Here is a 21115-nt window from a genome sequence, read left to right as displayed (position 1 = left end):
TTACATGCACCGTTACCACTGTTACTCACGAAGGGAGATTTTATTATTAACTTTCTTTTCCAGATGAGGTAACTGAGGCTCAGAGAGGTTGATTCACTTTCTCAAGGACACACAGCTAGGAAATGATAGAGTCACGATTCAACCCTCATTTGCTGGCTTAGAGTCTGAATCTCTAAAGAAAAGTAGGCAGGGTGTAGTGGCTCATGCCTGTAATCCCAGCACTTTGGTAGGCTGAGGCTGGAGGCTTACTTGAGCCCAGGAGTTTGAGATCAGCCTGGACAACGTGGCGAAACCTCATCTCTACAAAAATATGAAAATGCTCCACCAGGCCTGGTGGAGCGCACGTGTAGTCCCAGCTACTCAGGAGGCTGAGGTGGGAGGATCACCTGAGTCTAGGGTGGTCAAGGCTGCAGTGAACCATGATTGCGCCCCTGCACTCCATACAGCCTGGGCAACAGAATAAGACTCTGAAAAAAAAAAAATGAAGGAAGGAAGGAGGGAAGGAAGGGCAACTTTAATTTTTTTAAATATAACATTTTAAAGTGCCTACTATGTGCAGGGCATCAAGTTAGGTGGCAACAAAAATAAAGATGCCAGGACCCCAGCCTTTGAGATGCTCATAGCTGAGTGGGGACACAAGATTGGATGAGGCGCTCCTGAGAGTTAGATGTGAAAAGCAGCACCCTAGAGACGCCCATCAGTCCTGAGGGCACCGGAAGAGAGAGAGGTGGGTTTTGGTGTTAAGGAATGGGGAGGGGAGAGATCTGGGGGAGGAGGCACGGAGGCTGGGGGACAGCAAAGGCTGGTCTTGAGAAATCTCAGTGGAAGGCACCGGGCCATTCCCAGAGGTCTGCACAGCAAAGCCAAAGGCATGGTGGCAGGAGAGGAGGCCACGCTCTGAGGAAGGCCCCGCAGCCCAGCGTCAGGGAGGGTAATGGGGAGAGGAAGGAGAATGGTGTTGCCAAACCTGGGCCAGGCTGCGAAGTCTGGAGGAAGCTACCTTGCTTTATGAAAACGGGGAGCCATTGAAGGCCTTTGAGCAGAGGTGGATGTCATCCTATGGAAGTTTTACAAAGACAGCTCTGTAGGCAGAAAAATATCCTGGAAATGTACACGAAACCTGGAATGACAGCGTCAGGATGTATTGCATGAACTTTTACAGTGCTTCCTTTTAAAAAAAAAAAAAAGGTTTCGTGTTTGTGTGTGTGTGTGTGTGTGTGTGTGTGTGTGTGTGTTTGCCATGTACAGGTATGACTATTCTAACAAAAGAAGGGAGGACATTTTCAAAAGACAGAGGGGAGCCAGGAGGCAAAGAGACACAGGCAGCAGAAGGGAGCCAGGAGCTGGCGGGCCAGGCTGCCCCTCTCACTGCGGCTCTGGCTGTTTGGGTGATGGGCCATCTGGCAGGTCTACACGGAGCCCAGCAGGCAGGGCCGTGGGGCCTCTGAGATCCCTCTCTTACCTAGAGCCTGAGCCTTGCCTGACCCATGACAGTTTCAGGCTGTTCCCCCTCCTCCCAGCAGTCTGTCCCTACCAAACTCCTCCCCATGGGTTAGACTGTGGGACACAGACTGATCCTTAAATCCCATTCTGGGCCAAATGGGGACAGTGATTCCAGAGGCCTCCCTATGTCCTTGAGGACAGATCACCCTATGAAAGAGCCCCAGCCACCGTGCTAGGTGCTGTATGGGCAGTGTCTCTTGATCTGAATATAAACCTGAAAAAAAAAAAAAGTTATTTTCCCAGTTTTGCAGATCAGGAAATAGAGGCCCTCACAGTGAGGAGGGAGGGGGATTCTCACCCAGGATGGACCCACCCAGGGGTGCGAACCGGACCACTAGGCTGTACTGCCTCAGGCCCTTTAGGAGAAAATCCGTCCTCCCAGTCTCCCCAGGTCTCTTGCCTTTGGCCTGCTCTGGTTCCTGTTATAGAATGGGGGCTGCAGGTGGGCGCGCCTCTGAGCTAGTCCCCCGTCCTTGGGCCGCCTCTCCTAGGCAAACTCCTATTTAACCGGTGAAGGTAAATAAATTATTGCTTCCTCTCCCAAGTCCTCTGGCTGCACCCCTGTCCTCTTCTCTGTGTTCCTGTGGAGCTCCCAAAGGGAGGGGAGAAAAGGCTCAGGGGACATGGCTGGGACACGACTTCCAGCCCAGCCCTGTGTGGGCAGAGACGAGGGAACAGTCCGCCTATTCTCGGCTGGACGTGAGAGGGAGGATGGCCTTGGCTCAACCCAGGGCAAGGCAGGCTGACCAGCCTCTGGGGTTATTTAGATTGGCGGCCAGAGGAGGACAAGTTGCAGGAGAGAGAAGCAAAGATTCAGGCTGCCTAGTGTGGCCACCGCCCCGTCAACCCTAAGATGATCGCAGCCCCTTTCTGGCCACCGAATGTGGGCACCCCAGACCTCTGCGGCAAGGCTGGGTGAGAGCTGTCTTTTGTGCACAGGTGCCCCTAGTCCCCCACCCCTAGTGAGCATTCACACACAGAGGTGAACAGCCCCCTTGTGGGCCTGGAGGCGCCTAGGCCAGGTAGAGATGACCAGAGTGGGAAGCAGAGAATCCCCAGTGCCTAGCACAGTGAGTGGCACTGAAGGATTTGTTGGATGAATGAATGAATGATTGCCTGACCTCAGGCCCAGGGAGCAAGGTGTGGTGTGCACGGTGGCCCCTGGGAGGCTTCAGGGATGGGGAGGGGACGGAGGGGGACTGGGAAAGCCACAAGAAGGCAGCCCTATCCGATGACTCACTTGGGAGGGAAACAGAAGGTGGGCTGTTCTGGGGAAACATCCCCGCTGATGCCCGGGCACCCAGGAGCTTCCAGGTACCCCCAGATCACCCCAGTGAGGACACTCCACAATTCCCCTGGAGGCACCACAGTGGGGCTGTTAAACCCAGGGACTTAGGATTCAGACACTTCTGGGCTCCAGTTCACCCCTCATTGGCTGGACCAGTTGCCTCAGTTTCCCCATCTGCACGGGGCACGGATAGGACCACGTGCTGCACAGGTTTGCTGGGAAGGACACATAAGAGGTGCCCGCTCAGCACATCCTGTCTGCCATTGTTACAAACAACAGCACGGGAGAGCCGGGAGCAGAGCCTGCCAAACGCAGGACCCTGGTCTCCCGCTCCCCTGTGCTGCTGACCTATGGGGTGGCTTTGGACAAGGCCCAGCCTCTCTCCAGGCCTTAGTTTCCCCATTTGTACAGTCAGGCCCTGCTAACTTGGACAGGCTTTGGCCCCTCTCCAAGCCCCACAGACACATCAGAGACGTGCACACACGGCCCTGGGACTGCCGACAGTCACACAGGCACGCATAGGCACGTACGCACAGGCACACAGACGTAGGCACAGACTCACACTCGGCCCCCACCCTGCGCCCTCCCCACTCACACTCGCTCACACTCATGCTCACACACCACCCCGCTCCCCGAAATCTGCTGAGCACCAACGGTTGGTGCGAGCGGGGTTGGGAACGGGAAGAAAAAAGCCCAAGACTCAGCCCAGGAAGAGGGGTGCGGTGGGGGGAGGGCGGGCGAGGGAAATGACAGCCCGCGGTCCCCCTCGAGTCCTGGCTCATGAATATTAATGCAGCGGTAATTAAAATGCAGGCACGCAGCAGGATGGATGCGGCTGCCTCCGGAGCGCGGGGGAGCGCGGCGTCTTTGCAGGCGGGTGGAGCCGGCTCCTCGCCGGCGAAAAGCGGGGCCGGGCTCCGGGGCCTGGCTCCGGGGCCTGGGTCCGGGGCGGGCGGGAGGGGGGACATTTTTCGTGGTTCCGAGCGCCCCGTCCCGGTGTTCCCGCCCCCGCCCCGCGGCCGCCCCTCCGCGCCCTATCCCTGGCCGGGCCGCCCGCCAGGCCGCCGTTTCCCGGAGCCGGCCCCCTCCCGCCCTCGCGGCCGGCTGATGTCATCTGCACACAACTTTCCGCTTCCCGGCCCGTCTCGGGGCCCTGAGTCATCGCCGCCCCCGGCCCCGACGCTGGCCTGCGGCGTCTGTTTGTGCAGAGCGAGGCCCCGCCGGCCGGGCCTGACGTCAGGCTGGCAGGGCCTGGAACGGCCCCGCGCCGCTGCCCCCTGGGGGCAGGACAACACCGCTGGGGGCCGAGGGCAGGGCTCGCCCTCGGAATCCGGCTTCGAAGCCGGCGCCACCTTGTGCCGGCCGCCTGACCTGAGGCAACTCTGTGCTTTCAACTCTCTGAACTTCGGTTTCCTCATCTGCCAGTTGGCAGACGCTCAGCGAATCTTCCTAGACTCACGGGGCGAATTGTACAGTTGGGTAAATCGAGGCCCAGAGATGGGAAAAGGACCGTCCAAGGTCGTACAGCCACCCGGAATTACAGTTCCTTTCTGCCGGGTCACACGCTGCCTTCCACGTGTTACCTAAGAGAGCTTTCCAGCCTGTGCTGAGAAAACCGCCCCACATCATCTGTGGCAGGACTGGGGCGGTGGAGCCCTGGTCAGGCCACTCTGCTTCTGGCCACAGTTTTCTCATCTCTAAAAAGGCACAGTAACAATATAATGACCGTGTGGAGTCCCCCAGGATACAGGGTCAAAGGAGAGCACAACCATTGAAGTTTCAAGCCCATGGGGCAGGTGAGTCACTATTGTCACTACTGGGGTCACTGTTGAAGCCGCTAAGGTCACTGTTGAAGTCAGGTGAGAGGGCCCTCTTGGAGTCAGACCACCTGGGTTCAAATTCTGGCTCCTGCTTCCAGCTCCTTTCCTCTGACCCCCCGTGGGACCCGAACCCGGACCCCTTCCATGGTCACCACCGTCACGGTCCCACCTTTCAAGGTTTCAAACACCCCTCCCCTGTTTCTGGCAGGGGCTGTCCTCACTCCCTCTATGGCCTCTCCAGGCCCAGACTTCACCCTCAGGTCACCCTCACCCCTCGGTGCCCTCCAGCCAGTGGGCCTGGGAAGACGTGTTCATGCTGGAAATGCCTGCCCAGCCCTTGCCCAGTTATACAGAGCAAGTGCTCCAGAAATCTCCTGAGCCCCAGTTTACTGAGGGGAAACTAAGAACCTTCCGGCTACAGCTCTTGAGCTGAGCAGGGATCAGGCTCGGGTCTGGGATCCCAGGCCCTGCAGCCTCCCAGAGGCTTGGTTGAAAGCTCTGGCTCTCACTCCCCCACCTCCACCCACCACCTGCCCGGTCCAGGCTCACCCCCCACCCCTCCACCTGGTCAGTGGTGGCTTGGCCTCCTCTCAGCCCCTCCATCCCTCTTGGCTGTACACACCCTCAAGCTAATGGAACTCAAACTGGTGGAGGAAGGCCTGCCCTATCCCTCCCAGGCCCTGCCTCTCGCTCCCTGTCCCCAGCCTCACTGGACCACTTTCAAGTCCTCCAGTGCTGCAGGCTCCCTCTTCATGCCTCCAGGCCTTTGCACATGCTGGTTCCCCTCCCGTTTTCCTGGTTAACTCCTCCACCTCCATCCGAGCTAGGCTCTTCCCCTGGAGAGTGTCCCAGTTAGCACCACCCCACAACACACACACACACACCAGCATACACTCTCCACATCACAGGGACCACATCCCACACAGGCACGGACACACTGCATGACACAGATCACAGGCATAAAAGTGCATGCTCTAGCGTGCATGCATGCACACACACACACACACTCACACTCCATATGCTGATATACTTATCCCCCCACCACAACATCACATAGACCATTCGACACACTCCTCACGTCCTCTGGCCACACAGTAAACACACGCACACCACAGAGCTCATGTCTGGGCTGGCCTGGTGCCCTCCTCTGGGCTCCTGCCCCCAGCCTTGGCATTTACCCCCCATTAAGGGCAGGGACCAATCCATCTCCATTTTCCTCCATTTCAGCTCAGGGCCCTGCACCAAGTCTCTCCCAGTTATTGCTTGGACCTGGACCCCTCCCATAGTCACCACTGTCACAGTCCCACCTCCTTCAAGGTCTCAAACACCCCTCCCCTGTTTCTGGCAGAAGCCGTTCTCACTCCCTCTATTGCCTCTCCAGGCCCAGACTTCCACCCTCAGGTCACCCTCACCTGGGCTTTGGGGTGCCACATACCCCGCCCCAGGCCCTGGCCTCTGGAATGGCTGGTGACTTGAACTGGGCCAGAGGCTTAAGCTCATGTCTGTCTGGAGCCTCAACTTTCTTCTCTGTAAAATGGGCTAACACTGAAAGCACCTTGCAGAATCTCAGCAGCGTTACAGTGGACATTGTTAGCGCGGCCAGCAGACTCCTGCTGGGCTGAGTTTGTGGGTAACCCAAGTCTGAGCAGGTACAGTTCCTCCCTCAGGTGAGTGTTCCGCCCCCAAGTGAGCATCCTGCTGCCCTTCCTGCAAATCAGGCCCCTGGGACACTTAGTGCCGAGCCTTGGGGGTGGGGTATTTGGTCCGGGTTCCTGACAAGTGGCTGGGTTGTCTGCTCCGTCTCTTCAGGGGGAGCCTCCATGGGTGGCCTGGGCTCACATCGGCTCCTCCAGTCCAGCAGAGCACCCCCCCCTGGCTGCCCAGCCTGTTAAGGGAACTTGCTGAGCAGGACATTGAGCCCCTCCTGGTGGGTGACCAGAATCAGGAGAAGACAGAGGGGAGGTGGCAGGCCCTGGGATGGAGGGAGGGCAGCTGAGCCGCCTGCCCTCATCCTCCCTGCCCTTTGGGTGTTGGAACCCTTCCCATGGCCCAGCAGGAACCCAGCGGCTCACCTGAGCCCACACTAAAGATGAGGCACTTTACCACATATGCAGAGATGAGAAACAGAGGCCCGAGTAGGGAAGGGACTGGACACGGTGGAACAGCCACGGGCTGTGCCTGTGTTTCCATCCGCCTTCCTCCTGCCTGTGCTTGAGTCACGTGCTGGTGTGCAGGGAACAGGAAGACAGCCACTGCCCTCACAGGCTTAGGGTCTAGCAGAGTCCACAGTGACCACAGGCGAATAAACAAAGGCAGTGAGACAGAGGTGGGCAAGGAGAGGTGCTGGGATGGGGAGCAAGGGAGTACCCATGCTCATGGGTATAAACACATGGAAGCCATATGCATGTCTCAGAGTTTCTTCCAGAACTTTTTTTTTTTTTTCCCCCAAGACGGAGTCTTGTTCTATAGCCCAGGCTGGAGCGCAGTGGCACGACCTCGGCTCACGGCAACCTCCACCTCCTGGGTTCAAGTAATTCTCCTGCCTCAGTCTCCCGAGTAGCTGGGATTACAGGCACACACCACCACGCCTGGCTAATTTTTGTATTTTTAGTAGAGACGGGGTTTCACCATGTTGGCCAGGCTGGTGTCGAACTCCCGACCTCAGGTGATCCACCCGCCTCGGCCTCCCACAGTGCTGGGATTACAGGTGTGAGCCACTGCGCCTGACCCCTTCTAGAACTTCTCTGTTTACTCTTCCATCTACACTGAACACCTTTGCCCAAGGCTGGGGGCAGAGTGGTTAAGAGCCAAATCTAGACTCCTTGCTGTGTGACCTCGGCCAGGTCACTGTCCCCCCCATGCCTCCCTGTCATGTCCTCTTCTAAAAAATGGACAGCCCTCAGGACTGTCGCTGAAGGGTCCGTGAGATGACTGTGAAGCTCTTGGTGTGGGGACCCAAGCTCAACCCTGCCCCAAGTACTGTCCCCCAACCCAACTGCAGTACTCGGCCTCCTCAACTTCTAGCTTCCAGTCTCTGCCTGAACCCCAGCACCTGGCAGTTTAGCTCAGTTCATTTACCTAGCCCGGCCTGGGTTCCTACGAGAAGAAGGCGGGTCACGATGACAAGACTGCTGGGGACAACTGGGTCCCTGGCCAGGTACTCAGGTCTGCAGCCTAAATCATGGCAAGCTATTTCCCAGCCACCCAACTCTTGGGCATCCCTGCAGGACCTCTACAGGGAGTCCTTGGCTCCCTGAAGGATGGATCATCAGAAGAGCTGCCAGGCTGTCAGAGCTGGAAGGGACCTCAGGGATCACCACTGTGGCCAACCCCCCACTGCACACACAGAAAAGCTGCAGCTCAGAGCCAGACACAGTGGCTCACGCCTGTAATCCCAGCACTTTGGGGGGCCAAGGCAGGCGGATCACCTGAGGTCGGGAGTTCGAGACCAGCCTGGCCAACATGGAGAAACCCCGTCTCTACTAAAAAATACAAAATTAGCCAGGTGTGGTGGCACATGCCTGTAATCCCAGCTACTCAGGAGGCTGAGGCAGGAGAATTACTTGAACCCAGGAGGCAGAGGTTGCAGTGAGCCAAGATCACGCCATTGCACTCCAGCCTGGGCAAAAAGAGTGAAACTCTGTCTAAAAAAAAAAAAGAAAAGAAAAGAAAAGCTGCAGCTCAGAGAAGTGGAGACACTGGTGTCCAGGGACCCACAGCAAGGCCTTGGCCCAGCTGGGGCTAGACGGGAAGACGTGGTTCAGCATTGGAACTCCATGGCCTGGGTTCAAATCGGGGTCTGTCACTGGGCAGCTGTGAGTCTAAGTCTCTGAACTTCTCTGTGCCTTAGTGTCCTCATTCTGTAGAGTGGAGATAGTAATCATTCCTATTTCTAAGTCTGTTGTGAGAAATAAGTGAACTAATACATATGATATGCTTAAAAGCAGAGCCCGGGACACAGTGAGCATACAATAGACATTAGCTGCCATGGTCTCTTGATTTCAAGCCCAGTGCAGGTGCATGTGACTCATGAAACTTCAGTGACATCTGCTCTGTGCCAGACACTGAAGATGGAGCAGCGAACAGCACTGACCCAACCTGCCCTCCTGTTGCCTACAGGCCAGGTAGGAAACACACTGGAAACTGACAACTCCATGTGCTCATCACCATGTGGTTTCTGCTGGTCTGGGGAGCCAGGGACAAAGAGCAGAAAACATGGTTCCAGGTAGAGGGGGTAGTACGCATGAAGACCATGAGGCAGAAATGACACAAAACTGAATTGGAGAGAAGGCCCAAATGGCTAGAGCTCAGAACCCAAGGAGAGAAGGGAAGAGAGGAGGGACATCCAGAGCCTGGAGAATGATATGTAGACAGCCCGGGAACCAGCGCTGGTTAGACAGGGAAGGAAACTCAAAGCCTGCATTTTTGCATTTTAGAAAGATCTGACTGGCTGACCTGAGGAGGGCAGATAGGAGGTTAGGGTGGCAGAGCGGGGTGGGAGGGTAGGCAGATAGTTGGGGCTAGGAGCCCAGGGAGCAGGCAGGGCGTGGAGCAGCCGGATAAGGGGGATAAGGGTGGGGGGCAGTGGGGACAGGGTAAAGGGAGCTGACTCATTGAAGTGGGAAGCTCCCCAGGGTTGGCATTTGGCTGGGGCGTGGGGGATCTGACTGGGGCGGGGGTACGTGGCTGCAGGTGACGGTCAAGAGCAAGCTCAAGGAGGGAGGGAGACCCCATGTCCAGCTCTGACCACCCCAGCTGCTGCAGCACCCGGGGGCCCTCGGCCCACAGACTTGAGCCCTGTGCTTTCGAGAGCAGCACTCCTGGACCAGGGAGACATTTCCAGCTGGAGCCATGGGCCCCTTGACCATGATCTGGCATCTGGGGCCCTGGAGTTCCCTGTTCAATGACCTCAGCCTGCGTCCTGGGTGCATTCTCCTGAGGGTTGTCTGAGCCACCCGTTTGGGCACCCTTAAGCCCCAGGAGTGACCAGGAGGTGGCTGTTGGCAGGGGGTGTGGACAGAACATGTGCTTACAGCCTGGAGTGCCTACACCTGAGCATGCACAGCCCCTCAGGGAAAAGAAAAGAACCTGGGGCAAAAAGGAAAGAAGAGTGTGAAGCTGGAGAGGCCAGAGACTGAGGCTGGCTCCCCACCCCCACCCTCCCACCTGCTACAGCTCCTCCTGCAGTCTCCGGTCTCCGAGGAGCCTGATAATTCTAAACACAAACCCAGCCTTCCAGGTGTGTTTGTCCTTATGAAGGTGTATTTGTCAAGGAAGGAGGACAGAACATTTTTTTTTCGAGACGGAGTTTCGCTTTTGTTGCCCAGGCCGGAGTGAAGTGGTGCGATCTTGGCTCACTGCAACCTCCACCTCCCTGGTTCAAGCGATTCTCCTGCCTCAGCCTCCCGAGTAGCTGGGATTACAGGCATGCACCACCACACTCGGCTAATTTTTTTTTTTTTTTTTTTTTTTTTTTGAGACGGAGTCTCGCTCTGTCGCCCAGGCTGGAGTGCAGTGGCCGGATCTCAGCTCACTGCAAGCTCCGCCTCCCGGGTTCACGCCATTCTCCTGCCTCAGCCTCCCGAGTAGCTGGGACTACAGGCGCCCGCCACCTCGCCCGGCTAGTTTTTTGTATTTTTTTAGTAGAGACGGAGTTTCACCGGGTTAGCCAGGATGGTCTCGATCTCCTGACCTCATGATCCGCCCGTCTCGGCCTCCCACACTCGGCTAATTTTGTATTTTTAGTAGAGACGGGGTTTCTCCATTTTGGTCAGGCTGGTCTCGAACTCCCGACCTCAGGTGATTTGCCCACCTCGGCCTCCCAAAGTGATGGGATTACAGGCATGAGCCGCCGTACCAGGCAACAGAACATATTTTATTTAGCAGTTTGTTAGCTTGATTTATAACTTGTAAATACCTAGACATGAGGTATGTGGGCCTCAGCTTGCACTCCTGCCCCAGGCTGACCCCTGGTGCGGCCCAGAGAGAAGCCGCCTCCCTGGGCTGACCCCTAACCAGCAGGCTGACTCCCAGGGGATCCTGCAGGCTTCTTCAGAGCTTCCTACCCCGTGCACCCTCACAGGACTCAGTCCAGCCCCCTGCCTTTGTCTGAGGGTCCTCCTGCCTCCCCGTTAGAGGGTTCAACTCCAGCCCCTCCCTGCCCTCACCCTTCTTCCTGTCCCTTGTCCCTGGAGGTCCTGGGCTTTCCAGCTTGTCACTGGTTTTATTTGGCCACAGTGGCATGTGTCACCAGCTGACCAGCTGGGTATGAGTCCTTTCCCTCCTTCGAGAGATGGAGAGCTCCTAGAAGCAGTGCCTCCCAGCAGAAGCAGAATCTTGCCCTGGGGAGGAGTACAGCTCAGAACTTGAAACTCGGGATCAAATCTCAGCTCTGTGACTTTCTTGATGGGTGACCTTGGGAGGCAGCTTTGCTGCTTTGAGCCCTGTTTCCTCCTCGGAAAACCCATAACAACAACTGTACCTCTTGCAGTGAGGAGACAAGGTGGAATGGAACGCAGAGGCCACGTGTGCCTGGCACTTGGCAAGTACACCGGGAAGGATTGGGAAGGGCAGGAGTTACATCATTCACCTCTGTTTACAGCTAAGCAAACTAGCGGAGGCTCAGCGAGGTGAAGCCAGTCCCCAAGGTCACACAGCCGGCCGCAGGCCAGGGGCCCAAGACGTAGTTGTCTGACCTGTGCTCTAACCACTGTACTCTCTGGCCTCGAGACGGCTCCCACATTACCTTTCCCTGTTCTCCGTGGCCCTCCAGCGCCTGAAAGCCGCTTGGGGGCCGCGGAGGCAGGTGGCATGGCCAGGGCAGAGTCCGCAGGGCGGAAAGGGTTAAGGGGCTCCGCCGCATTGGGCCGTCCTTCAAGGGGGGAACTAGCCAATGAGAGCTCGCCGCGATGAGGTAATGCCGAGACCACGCGGAGTGGGCGGGACTGGCGGGGACCCCGCAGAGCTCCGCGCTTCTTCTCTCCCCACCTACTTCTCACCTTTGACCTTGATGTACCCCGCCCCTCCCCCAACCTTACCCCTGCAGAAACGCCCGAACTGAAAGTCTCGGCTCCAGGGCCGCGGGCATCCCTTAGTCTGGGACAGGAACCGAGAGACGTCCCGGCCTCAGTCACACCTTCTGGGCCTCAGTTTCCCTTTCTGCAAGGAGAGTGGGTGATCGCTAAAGACCCTACCAGCTGTGGACGTCCTTGGATCCCAGGACAGTTTTCAGCCCTTCCTTGCCCTTGGCCCGAACTTGAACGGTCCCAGCCCCGGCTCCCCTCAGGCAGTGCCCAGTGCCAGGGACCTAGAAGTCCCCCGGGCCACAGGGAAGGAGCCTCACCGGCCCAGCCACGCCCTCCATGTGGCCCGGACCCATCCCCTGGGTATCGCACCTGGCGCGCCCACCGATGCCACCAAGCTCTGCTAGCTGCACCAGCAGCAGGACCTGCCGGCGCGGCGGTCAGAGGTCAACATTCATCCCACCGCCAGTAAGAATCGAGGGCCTGCCGCGTGCGGCTCAGGGCTTCGTCCTGAGCCGTGTCCCGGGGCCGCCTGCTCCCGCCACCCCTCCCCGCGGGCCTGCAGAGAGCCCGTCCGCCCCGTTCGCGCGGTCCGGGCACGAAGCGGTTAACGCCTTTCCAGCCGAGCTGGCACCGCGCGGCCGGGCTTATTAGTCAGCTCGCGGGGAGGCGGCGAGGGGAGGGGAGGGGCTCGAGTGGAGAACCGCAGAAAGCTATTCTCAGGGGCTCCCGAGTGTGGGGAGGGCGGCTCAGCAGGAGCTGCTGCTTCCCAGAAAGTTGATTATTTTTAACCCAGGAAGAAGAAAGGAAGGAGGCGAGGGAGAAGGACTCAGAGAAAAGAGGAGAGGAAAAGAGAGGAGAGGAGAGGAGAGAAGTGGGGGCGGGGGAGGTCCGGGAAGGGGAATGGGGAGAGGGGAGGGAATGGGAAAGAGAGCAGGAGAGGAGGGGAGAAGGAGGGGAGCCAGCGGGGTGATGGAGGGAGAGAGAAAGGCAGAGCCCAGTTGGAGCTGGAGAAGCCAGCTGGCAGGGCTTGGGGAGGAGGAATGGATGCCGAGCGGGCACTGCCACCTTTCCCGTACCCCTGGGGCTCTGTGGGGCTCCATCCTGGCCTCCTGGTGCCCCAGCTGAGAGCAGCCCTCCAGCCTCATCAACCAGGCCCCAGGGGCACTGGGCTTGGGGGAGTGGAAGGCATAAGTCAGCTGCAGCCCTGTCCTGGGGGCTCTCCAGCCAATATGTCCTTGCCCTTGGGGTGACCACTGGGACACAGGGCTTGGGAGCCCTAGGGGAGGGGCAAGGAGGCCTCCCCTGATACCCCAGGGTCTCTTCAGGGAGGGTTTCCTGGAGGAGAGGGTGGGAGGGACTGGGGCTCCCTTTTTCCTGCCTCTGGGTGGAGCCAGGCTGAAAACCAAACCCACAGAGGGCCCCACAAGGGTGCTGGGGGCACAGTCACAAACAAGACAGCCACAGCCAGGCCCCCACAGAGCAGTCCTGCAGGAGAGATGGTAGCTGCACAAATCGTGATGAATAAGGCATTAAAGAATGACAAGGGGGTAGCGGGCAGGGAGCGCCGGTCCCCTGGGCCTGGCCTCCGCAGAGGTCGCGGAAGACCTCCTGGAAGAGGGTGCCTGAGGACCAGTGTGGCTGATGAGGGGAGGAGAGACTGGTGGAGGCGAAAGGGACAGGGGTGGTCTGGATGGGGACCCCCAGGCCACAGACCTAAGAGCTTGAGAGGGGATCAGTATGACCAGAGGCAGGGAGGGGGACATTTGGCCTGAGACCAGCCCTTGTCTTATGGTGGCCGGAAGCTTGGGAAGGGTTTTATAGAGAAAAGAGACTAGATCGCCAAAGCTTACTCAGAATAGTAGAGACAAGAGTGGACACAGAAGCCAGTTGGGAGTGTCGCACTGAGATCCAGGGGAGATGGTGGCAGCCGGCTGAGACAGTGTGGGAGGTACAGGGGACAGGGCATGGTGTGGCATGGCTAGAGGGTAAAGGAGGCCAAGGAGGGGTTGGGGAGGCTCCTTGTGCCCTGGCATGTGCAGTGGGTGGATGCTGGTGCTGTCCCCGAGGCAGAGGACAGCATGGGGGAGCAGGTTCATGGGAGACCAGGCATTTGTTTTGGGACATGGTGGGGGCAGCCAGGAACAGTGTGCCAGAGGGAGGAACAGCTTGAGCAAAGGCACAGAGAGGAGACAGGCAAAGAGAACCACATGTAGCATGGTGGGACATGCCAGAATCTTCCAGAGAGGTGGGCCTCTGATGCAAACAGATGAGTCTGCCCTGGATCTGCAGGCAGTGGACAGCTGCGGGCGTGTGGGAGCGGGGGAGGGGAAGGGAGCTTTCAGCTCTAGACACAGTCATGGTGCCCAGCAGCCGGGGACCCAGGCTGGTGGGGGGGAGTGTCACTGGGACAGGTGGCAGGGCCCTAGCTCTGGGACAGCATGTGTGTGTGAGAGTGAGTGTAAGAGTATGAGAGTGAGTATGAGAGTGTGTGTGTATGAGTGTGTATATGAATGTGTGTGTGAGTGTATGAGTGTGTGTGAGAGTGTGTATGTGTGTGAGTGTGAATGTGTGAGTGTATATGTGAGTGTGCATGAGTGTATAAGTGACTGTGAGTGAGTGTGTGTGAGACTAAGTGTCCTTTGCACTAAGTGCCCTGCCCTCCACTTGAGGCACAACCCTAGGACACCTCCAACCTCTCCAGGATCAGGGAATGGCCCAGCCAGGCCAGACCAGGAAATGATGGATGGAGGAGGGCCTAGGCTGCTGCTCTGAAAATCCACCCTCAACCCTGGTCACTCTGGAACCCTGGAGCAGCATCTGAGCCCCTTCCCAAGGAGTCCAGTGACTGGAAGGCAGCATCCAGGGCCACCCGTGCAGCGTCCAGGACCTGTCTGTCCTCTCACAGGATGGAGCTTGGGGTTCCTGAGCTTGGAGCTGCCTATAATACCAGGATTAGTGGCTCAGCCGAGGTCAGTTTCAGACAGTGGCTAGGGTAGTGGCCTGGGCTGTGGGAGGAGGATGAAGGTCTAGACAGTCACAGAGACCCTGGGAGGCCCAGAGAAAGTGGATGCCAGAGAGGAACCCAAAGTCCCAGAAATTGCAAAAAATGCCAGGGAGAGGAGGAGAGAGAAAAAGGCCACGCAGCAGCCCTGAGCCTGAGAGCATGTGCCACAGTTTGTCTGTGGGTCTGTTGAGTTTGGCCCAATGGCTCTGAGCTGACTCTGCAGCCACAAAAACTTAGGACCTGGAAGGTCCCATCCAGCACAGGAAGGACTCTCCCTGGGATGGAAGCAAAGAGAAAAAAAGGAAGTACTGAATCCACACATAGAGGACAAGGGGCTCCGATCCTCCGTGGCTCCGAACCTACCTGCGACTCCCGGACCACACAAGACGATGGCATTCCCACCCCCAGCAGTGCAACAGAAAGTCACAGTTAAGGGACAAACCTGAATCCAAACCCGTTGCTGACTGGCAAGTGTCTTTGGCCTCTGTCTGCCTCAGTTTCTTCACCTGCAAAATGGGGATGATAATAATGGTTCCTCTGTCCTCAGAGGCAGAGAAACAATGGAAGTAAGCCCCTTAGTTAAGGAAGTAGCCTGTCCTGGGTCCCTTGGGGCCCCGAAATGTCCCCAGCAGTATAAGGGCATGAGTCCTCCAAGATGGAAGATAATTAGACTTACCACGATCTAACCGTGGGCCAGTGCTTTTATTTATTTATTTATTTGAGACAGAGTCTTGCTCCGTCACCCAGGCTGGAGTGCAATGACGCAATCTCAGCTCACTGCAACCTCCGCCTCCCAGGTTCAAGCCATTCTAATGCCTCAACCTCCCAAGTGACTGGGTTTACAGGTGCACGCCACCATGCCCAGCTAATTTTTTTTCTTTTTTTGAGATGGAGTTTCGCTCTTGTTGCCCAGGGTAGAGTGCAATGGCGCCATCTCAACTCACCGTAACCTCTGCCTTCCAGGTTCGAGCGATTCTCCTGCCTCAGCCTCCCGAGTAGCTGGAATTACAGGCATGTGCCACCACGCCCAGCTAATTCTGTATTTTTAGTAGAGATGTGGTTTCTCCGTGTTGGTCAGGCTGGTCTCGAACTCCCGACTTCAGGTGATTTGCCTGACTCGGTCACCCAAAGTGCTGGGATTACAGGTGTGAGCCACCGTGCCCAGCCGATTTTTTGTATCTTTATTAGAGATAGGGTTTCACTGTGTTGTCCAGGCTGGTCTCAAACTCCTGACGTCAAGTGATCCACCTGTCTCAGCCTCCCAAAGTACTGGGATTACAGGCGTGAGCCACCACGCCTGGCCCAGGCAGTGTTCTTTTTCCTGTTTTGCAGACGAGAAGACCAAGGCTCAGAGAAATCTGTAGTCGGCCCAGAGCTATATATACAGCAGGAAGGTGGGGGAATCGCAATTCAAACTCTCGGGCCTGCTGTCTCCCTGGGAATTCGGTTCTCACTGCCTCCATATAAAGAAATACACGTGCAGGAAGCAGCCCAGAGCACCCTCCTCTCCCTCCCAAAAACCCACACAGTGATCCTGGCCAAGCCCCCTGGGTCCAGGAGGAGCCATGTCCCCATTAGGCATCTCTGAGCTGTGCTTTCACATTGGGGTCCCCCCCGCAGGGCTGGTGGAACACAAAGAGGGGTGGCCAAGGCAGAGAAAGAACCCGACAGGCCAGGAGCCGGCTTTTCTCCCTGCTTTCTTCCTCCCTTGCTTCTTTGTTAAGCTCCCTTTCAGCTGAACCGGCAGAGCCTGGGTGTTCCGAGCTGACAATAATTGCTGCGTCTAGACAGTGTCTGGTATGAGGCCTCCCTCTCCGCGCCTCGCCGGCCTCCCCGAGGCTCCTATTCCCAGCCCTGCTGGCCCCTGCTCTGCACCCTCCGTTTCCCACACCCCTGCCCCTCTCTGGCTGCCCAGGGTGCCCTGTCCTGCCTCCCTCCTGCTCTAGGCCTCCCTCGAATTTTCAATCCTTGCATCTCTTCCTCCCTCCCCAGCCGCACCCCAGGCACTGGCCCCATTCCCTCCCACAGCCTGAAATTCAGGGAACAAAGGTGGTTTTGCATCTGGCTGTGGCTGGGAGACCTTCGAAGGAGGCCGAGCCAGGCAAACCCTCCCCTCCCAGCTCTTGGCCCCGCCAGGAGCCAGAGACTCACATTGCTGGCTTCCGGCCTGATCTGGGAAGTTCTGGGATTGATAGTTGAAACAGCCTTAAGGCTCCTTCCCTCATCTTCCTATCTGACCTGGAAGGAAACCCAGAGAAATCAACGCAGAAAAGACTTAGGACAGATACAAGGAAGCACTTCCTGGTGACACTGACCAGCAGACATGAATGGAATGGTTTTAAGAGCTTCAGGGGACAGGAATTCAGGCTTCACAAGGTCTAAGAGTTCCTCCTGCCCGGCTCAGATCTGCAGCTCTGGAAGTTTCCCCAGAAGCCAGAGTTTCTTCACTGGTATCAGGTGCTCGGGGTGACCCTGATATAACAACAACCACAGCCAGCATTTGCCCGGCCCTTTCCTTGCATCAAGCGCTGTGCAAACTCTACATGCGTATCAATTGATGTCATCCTCTCCAGGACCCTGAGAGACAGAATAAGCTTATGATTAGTTCCGTTTTACAGATGAGGAAACTGAGACACAGAGGGGTTAAGTAACTTGCCCAAAGTCACCCAGCCAGGAGAGGAGAAGCCAAGATTTGAAGCCACAGAGGTTGACTCCAGAGCTCCAATAACGACTGATGATAGGAACTCGAAATACTTAAAATCATCTACCCGGGACTGGGATGAGCCCTTGGCGTCTAGTGTTTCCTTGCATCTCACAAGGCTGTTAAGATCCAGGGTTATGCCCACTAGATAGATGAAAAGAGAAGAGCCTGGGGCTGCAGGCTGTGACCAGATGGTGACCTAACTCCATGTCCGAAAGGCTGAGAAATCCAGGCTACTGGACTGGACTCACCATGGAGTGGGAGCTTAATACACGTGTGGGACCATTTCCCACTCCTTCCTTCTGGGCTTTCTTGGGCACCTCCTGCCCTGATCAAGCTGGGGGAGATAGAGGCCAATGTGGGTACGGCTCTGTCCTCAGGAGACCATGGCCTAGAGGAGACTGGCAAAGCAGCCAGCTTCAATCTGGAGGAGGAATTGTGATGATGCAAGGGATATGGGACCTCTGGGAGCCAACAGGAGGGACCCTAAATCCAAGAGGGCTTCCTAGAGGAGGTGGAATCAACATGACTTCCTGACAGATGAGTAAAAGTTAGGCGGGCCAAGAGGGGAGAGAAGTGTTCCAGGAAGAGGAAATCCACACATAAGAAGGTCTTGAAGTGAGAGAACAGGGTAATCTAGAAGAACTAGAGAAACTTAAGCAGCTGTGTCAGGTCAAACAGTGGGTGGGAATCACAGGGCTGGAGCCCAGCTGATCAGGAAGGCCGTTGAGTGCCAGGTTGAGAGCTGGGACTTATCCCCAGGCAGGGAGGCCTACTGGGAGACTGCTCTGAGAGTCCAGGCAAGTGGGGCTGTGTTGACTGTGAGGATGTGGAATGGAGTGGGGCCGGAGGACTGGAGAGGCCCTCAAGAGTTGTAAAAACAGAGTCTCCTCTGATGTGGATCTGGCCTGCAAGTGTGATGCTGTTCCAGACACAGAGAACAGCATGGACAAAGGCTTTCTTTTCTTTTTTTTTCCAGACGGAGTCTTGCTCTGTCGCCAGGCTGGAGTTCAGTGGCGTGATCTCGGCTCACTGCAACCTCCTCCTCCCAGGTTCAAGCGATTCTCCTGCCTCAGCCTCCCAAATAGCTGGGATTATAGACGTGTGTGCCACCAGGCCCTGTTAGTTTTTTTTTTTTTTTTTTCTTTTTTTGAGACGGAGTCTTGCTCTGTCGCCCAGGCTGGAGTGCAGTGGCCTGATCTTGGCTCACTGCAAGCTCCGCCTCCCATGTTCACGCCATTCTCCTGCCTCAGCCTCCCAAGTAGCTGGAACTATAGGCGCCCGCCACCACACTCGGCTAATTTTTTGTATTTTTTTAGTAGAGACGGGGTTTCACTGTGTTAGCCAGGATGGTCTCGATCTCCTGACCTCGTGATCTGCCTGCCTCGGCCTCCCAAAGTGCTGGGATTACAGGCGTGAGCCACCACGCCTGGCCAATTTTTGTATTTTAAGTAGAGACAGAGTTTCACTATGTTGGCCAGGTTGGTGTCAAACTCCTGACCTCGGGTGATTGTCAGCCTTGGCCTCCCAAAGTGCTGGGATTACAGGCGTGAGCCACTGCACCCGGCCAGACAAAAGCTTTCAACCGGTGGGCAGCCTGGTGTGCTCCGGGAGGAGGACACCCTGGAGAGACAGTGCGGCCAGGCACTGAACTACCTTTGGAAGCAAGTAGGAGCAACATCGAAGGTTTGCTAGCTCAGGAAGGAGGATTAATTGGAACGATTAAGCTGGAAGCTCTGTAAGATGGATTAGATGGGCAAACTTGGAGGCAGGAAGGCTGGGAGGAGGCTGCTGCTCCGTAATTTTTCTTCCCAGTCCCTGATTTCTGGCCACCCCACCCTTACAGTGAGTCATTTTGTTTTTGTTTTTTAGAAGCGAGGTCTCGCTGTGTTACCCGGGCTGGAGTGCAGTGGCTACTTACAGGCATGATCATAGCACACTGCAGCCTCGAACTCCTGGACTAAAGCAGTTCTCCTGCCTCAGCCTCCAGAGCAGCTGGGACTGCAGACACGCACCACAGACAGAGCCCAGCCTGAGTCATTCTGATTCTGTAACTGGCTTCCTCTCGGTGAGCTGGCTCACACCCTCCACCCCCAGCTTGAGAAGGAAAGAGGATGCTCACCGTTCATTCCTCATGCAGGCCATCGATGGAAATGTCAGATAGTGCGAGTCCACGCCTGAACACCTCTGGGGTCCGCTCTGGGACTGACACTGGCAGATTCATCGATGAGCTCCCGCCTGCCACCTCTGGGCCTGCATTGCGGTGATATGGCCAAGGGCCTGGGTCTTCAATTCTCCAGACTTGCCGAATGCACAGCGCAGGCCTCGTCGGCAACTGCAGACAAGCAGAGGCAGCACCTGGGCTCTGCCTGTGCCTGGTACAGTGAGGCGAGGGTGGGGGTAGGAATGAGGGTTCTCTCCGTGCAAGGGGGGAAGATAGAAGAACAAAATTTCACCCTAATGTAGTGTCTTTAGACCATGAAATGCTGTGCTCTTGTTAGTCTGATATCAGGGGCTTGCAGCCTGGCAAAGGAAAAGAAAAACAGGCTGAGGCACGTGATAGAAGACAGGCAGGGATGCCACAATCATAACCATGGCAAAGACTAGGATCGGACAGGCCCACCATCTCTGACCCCAAATCCCTGGGCAGATGGTTCCAGAACTCAGAATTTTCCCAGTTTTAGAAAGATGGGGCCAGGTGCAGTGGCTCACACCTGTAATCCCAGCACTTTGGGAGGACGAGGTGGGTGGATCACCTGAGGTCAGGAGTTCGAGACCAGCCTGGCCAACATGGTGAAACCCTGTTTCTACTAAAAATGCAAAAAACGACAAAAAAAAAAAAAAAAGCCGGGTGTGGTGGTGCATGCCTGTAATCCCAGCTACTTGGGAGGCTGAGGCAGGAGAATTCCTTGAACCCGGGAGGCGGAGGTTGCAGTGAGCCAAGATCGAGCCACTGCACTCCAGTCCGGGCAACAGAGCAAGAGTCCATTCCCCCTCCCCCAAAAAAGAAAGATGATGTGATACACATCATATATTTCCTGACACCCCCAACCAAACACATTTATGCGACTGTTGCAAAGCAGACGAGGAAAGATTCTAAATAGGCTCTGCATCTCAGTTTTCTCATCCCTGCAATGGGGCAATGGTGGTATGCACCTCCCAGGGCTGTTCGGAGAATCTGATGCCTCCCATTGCACTGGTGAGCCTGGCACAGGCACAGGTCCCACCCCAGGCCCTTTGGACTGGCTGTTCCTTTGGTCTGGAACATTTGTCCCGATACCTCCTGAGAGGGCTCCGTCACCTCCTTCAGGGCACTGCCCAAATGCTACCTCCTCACAGAGGCTTTCCCTGACCACCCCGTCTCATTCCTCTTCCTGCATAGCCTCTGTCACCTGACATTTTATGGCATCAATTACTCATTTATTAATTTCCTGCTCTCCCACAGTAGCACCTGAGCTCTGTGAGGGGAAGACTTTGTTCTGTTGTGGGCTGTGCCCCCAACACCTCAGACAGTGCCTGCACAGGTGGGCGTTTATGTTGGATGAAGGATTTTCTGTTAAAGGTGTCTGGTGCACACACACACACACACACACACACACACACACACACAGCCCAGCAGGTACGATGGTGATTATTATTGTTATTGGTGGTGCTCTATTGTTGTTATTAGTATCTGTTGAAAAAGACCCTAAGCGATGCCAACCCTTGGTTCTCCAGCCTGTGAAATGGGCATCCTGGGCGCCGAGGCACCAGCCTTGGGAAGCTGGTAGGGGG

The 21115-nt window shown here is 56.5% G+C and overlaps 1 protein-coding gene and 1 long non-coding RNA gene across 6 annotated transcripts in view; one reads left to right on the top strand and one right to left on the bottom strand.

Annotated features, from left to right (window-relative positions):
- Positions 1-21115, bottom strand: part of LOC123569190 (uncharacterized) — a 101245-nt gene that overhangs the window by 21680 nt on the left and 58450 nt on the right. For 4 of the 5 annotated variants that reach the window (XR_012424273.1, XR_012424275.1, XR_012424272.1 and 1 more), the window contains exons 3-6: positions 19464-19864; positions 16792-17217; positions 15585-15961; positions 15083-15146 (exon numbers count right to left, since the gene is read on the bottom strand). This is a non-coding gene — a long non-coding RNA (uncharacterized lncRNA). The remainder of the gene's footprint in view (positions 1-15082; positions 15147-15584; positions 15962-16791; positions 17218-19463; positions 19865-21115) is intronic. The other variant, XR_006692789.3, reaches the window with a different exon arrangement.
- LOC123569189 (uncharacterized) lies at positions 4597-19825 on the top strand. The gene is given in 4 exon segments (XM_065530007.1): positions 4597-6004; positions 6006-8735; positions 18321-18393; positions 19214-19825. Coding segments are annotated over 2 exon segments (603 nt in total). The 5' UTR covers positions 4597-5629; the 3' UTR covers positions 6234-8735; positions 18321-18393; positions 19214-19825.

This window comes from Macaca fascicularis, chromosome 15 (genome assembly GCF_037993035.2).
Source record: "Macaca fascicularis isolate 582-1 chromosome 15, T2T-MFA8v1.1".
In the NCBI taxonomy this organism is placed as follows: Eukaryota; Metazoa; Chordata; class Mammalia; order Primates; family Cercopithecidae; genus Macaca; species Macaca fascicularis.
The sequence above is the reverse complement of the archived record's forward strand: the minus strand, read 5'-3'. Positions and strand labels throughout refer to the sequence as shown.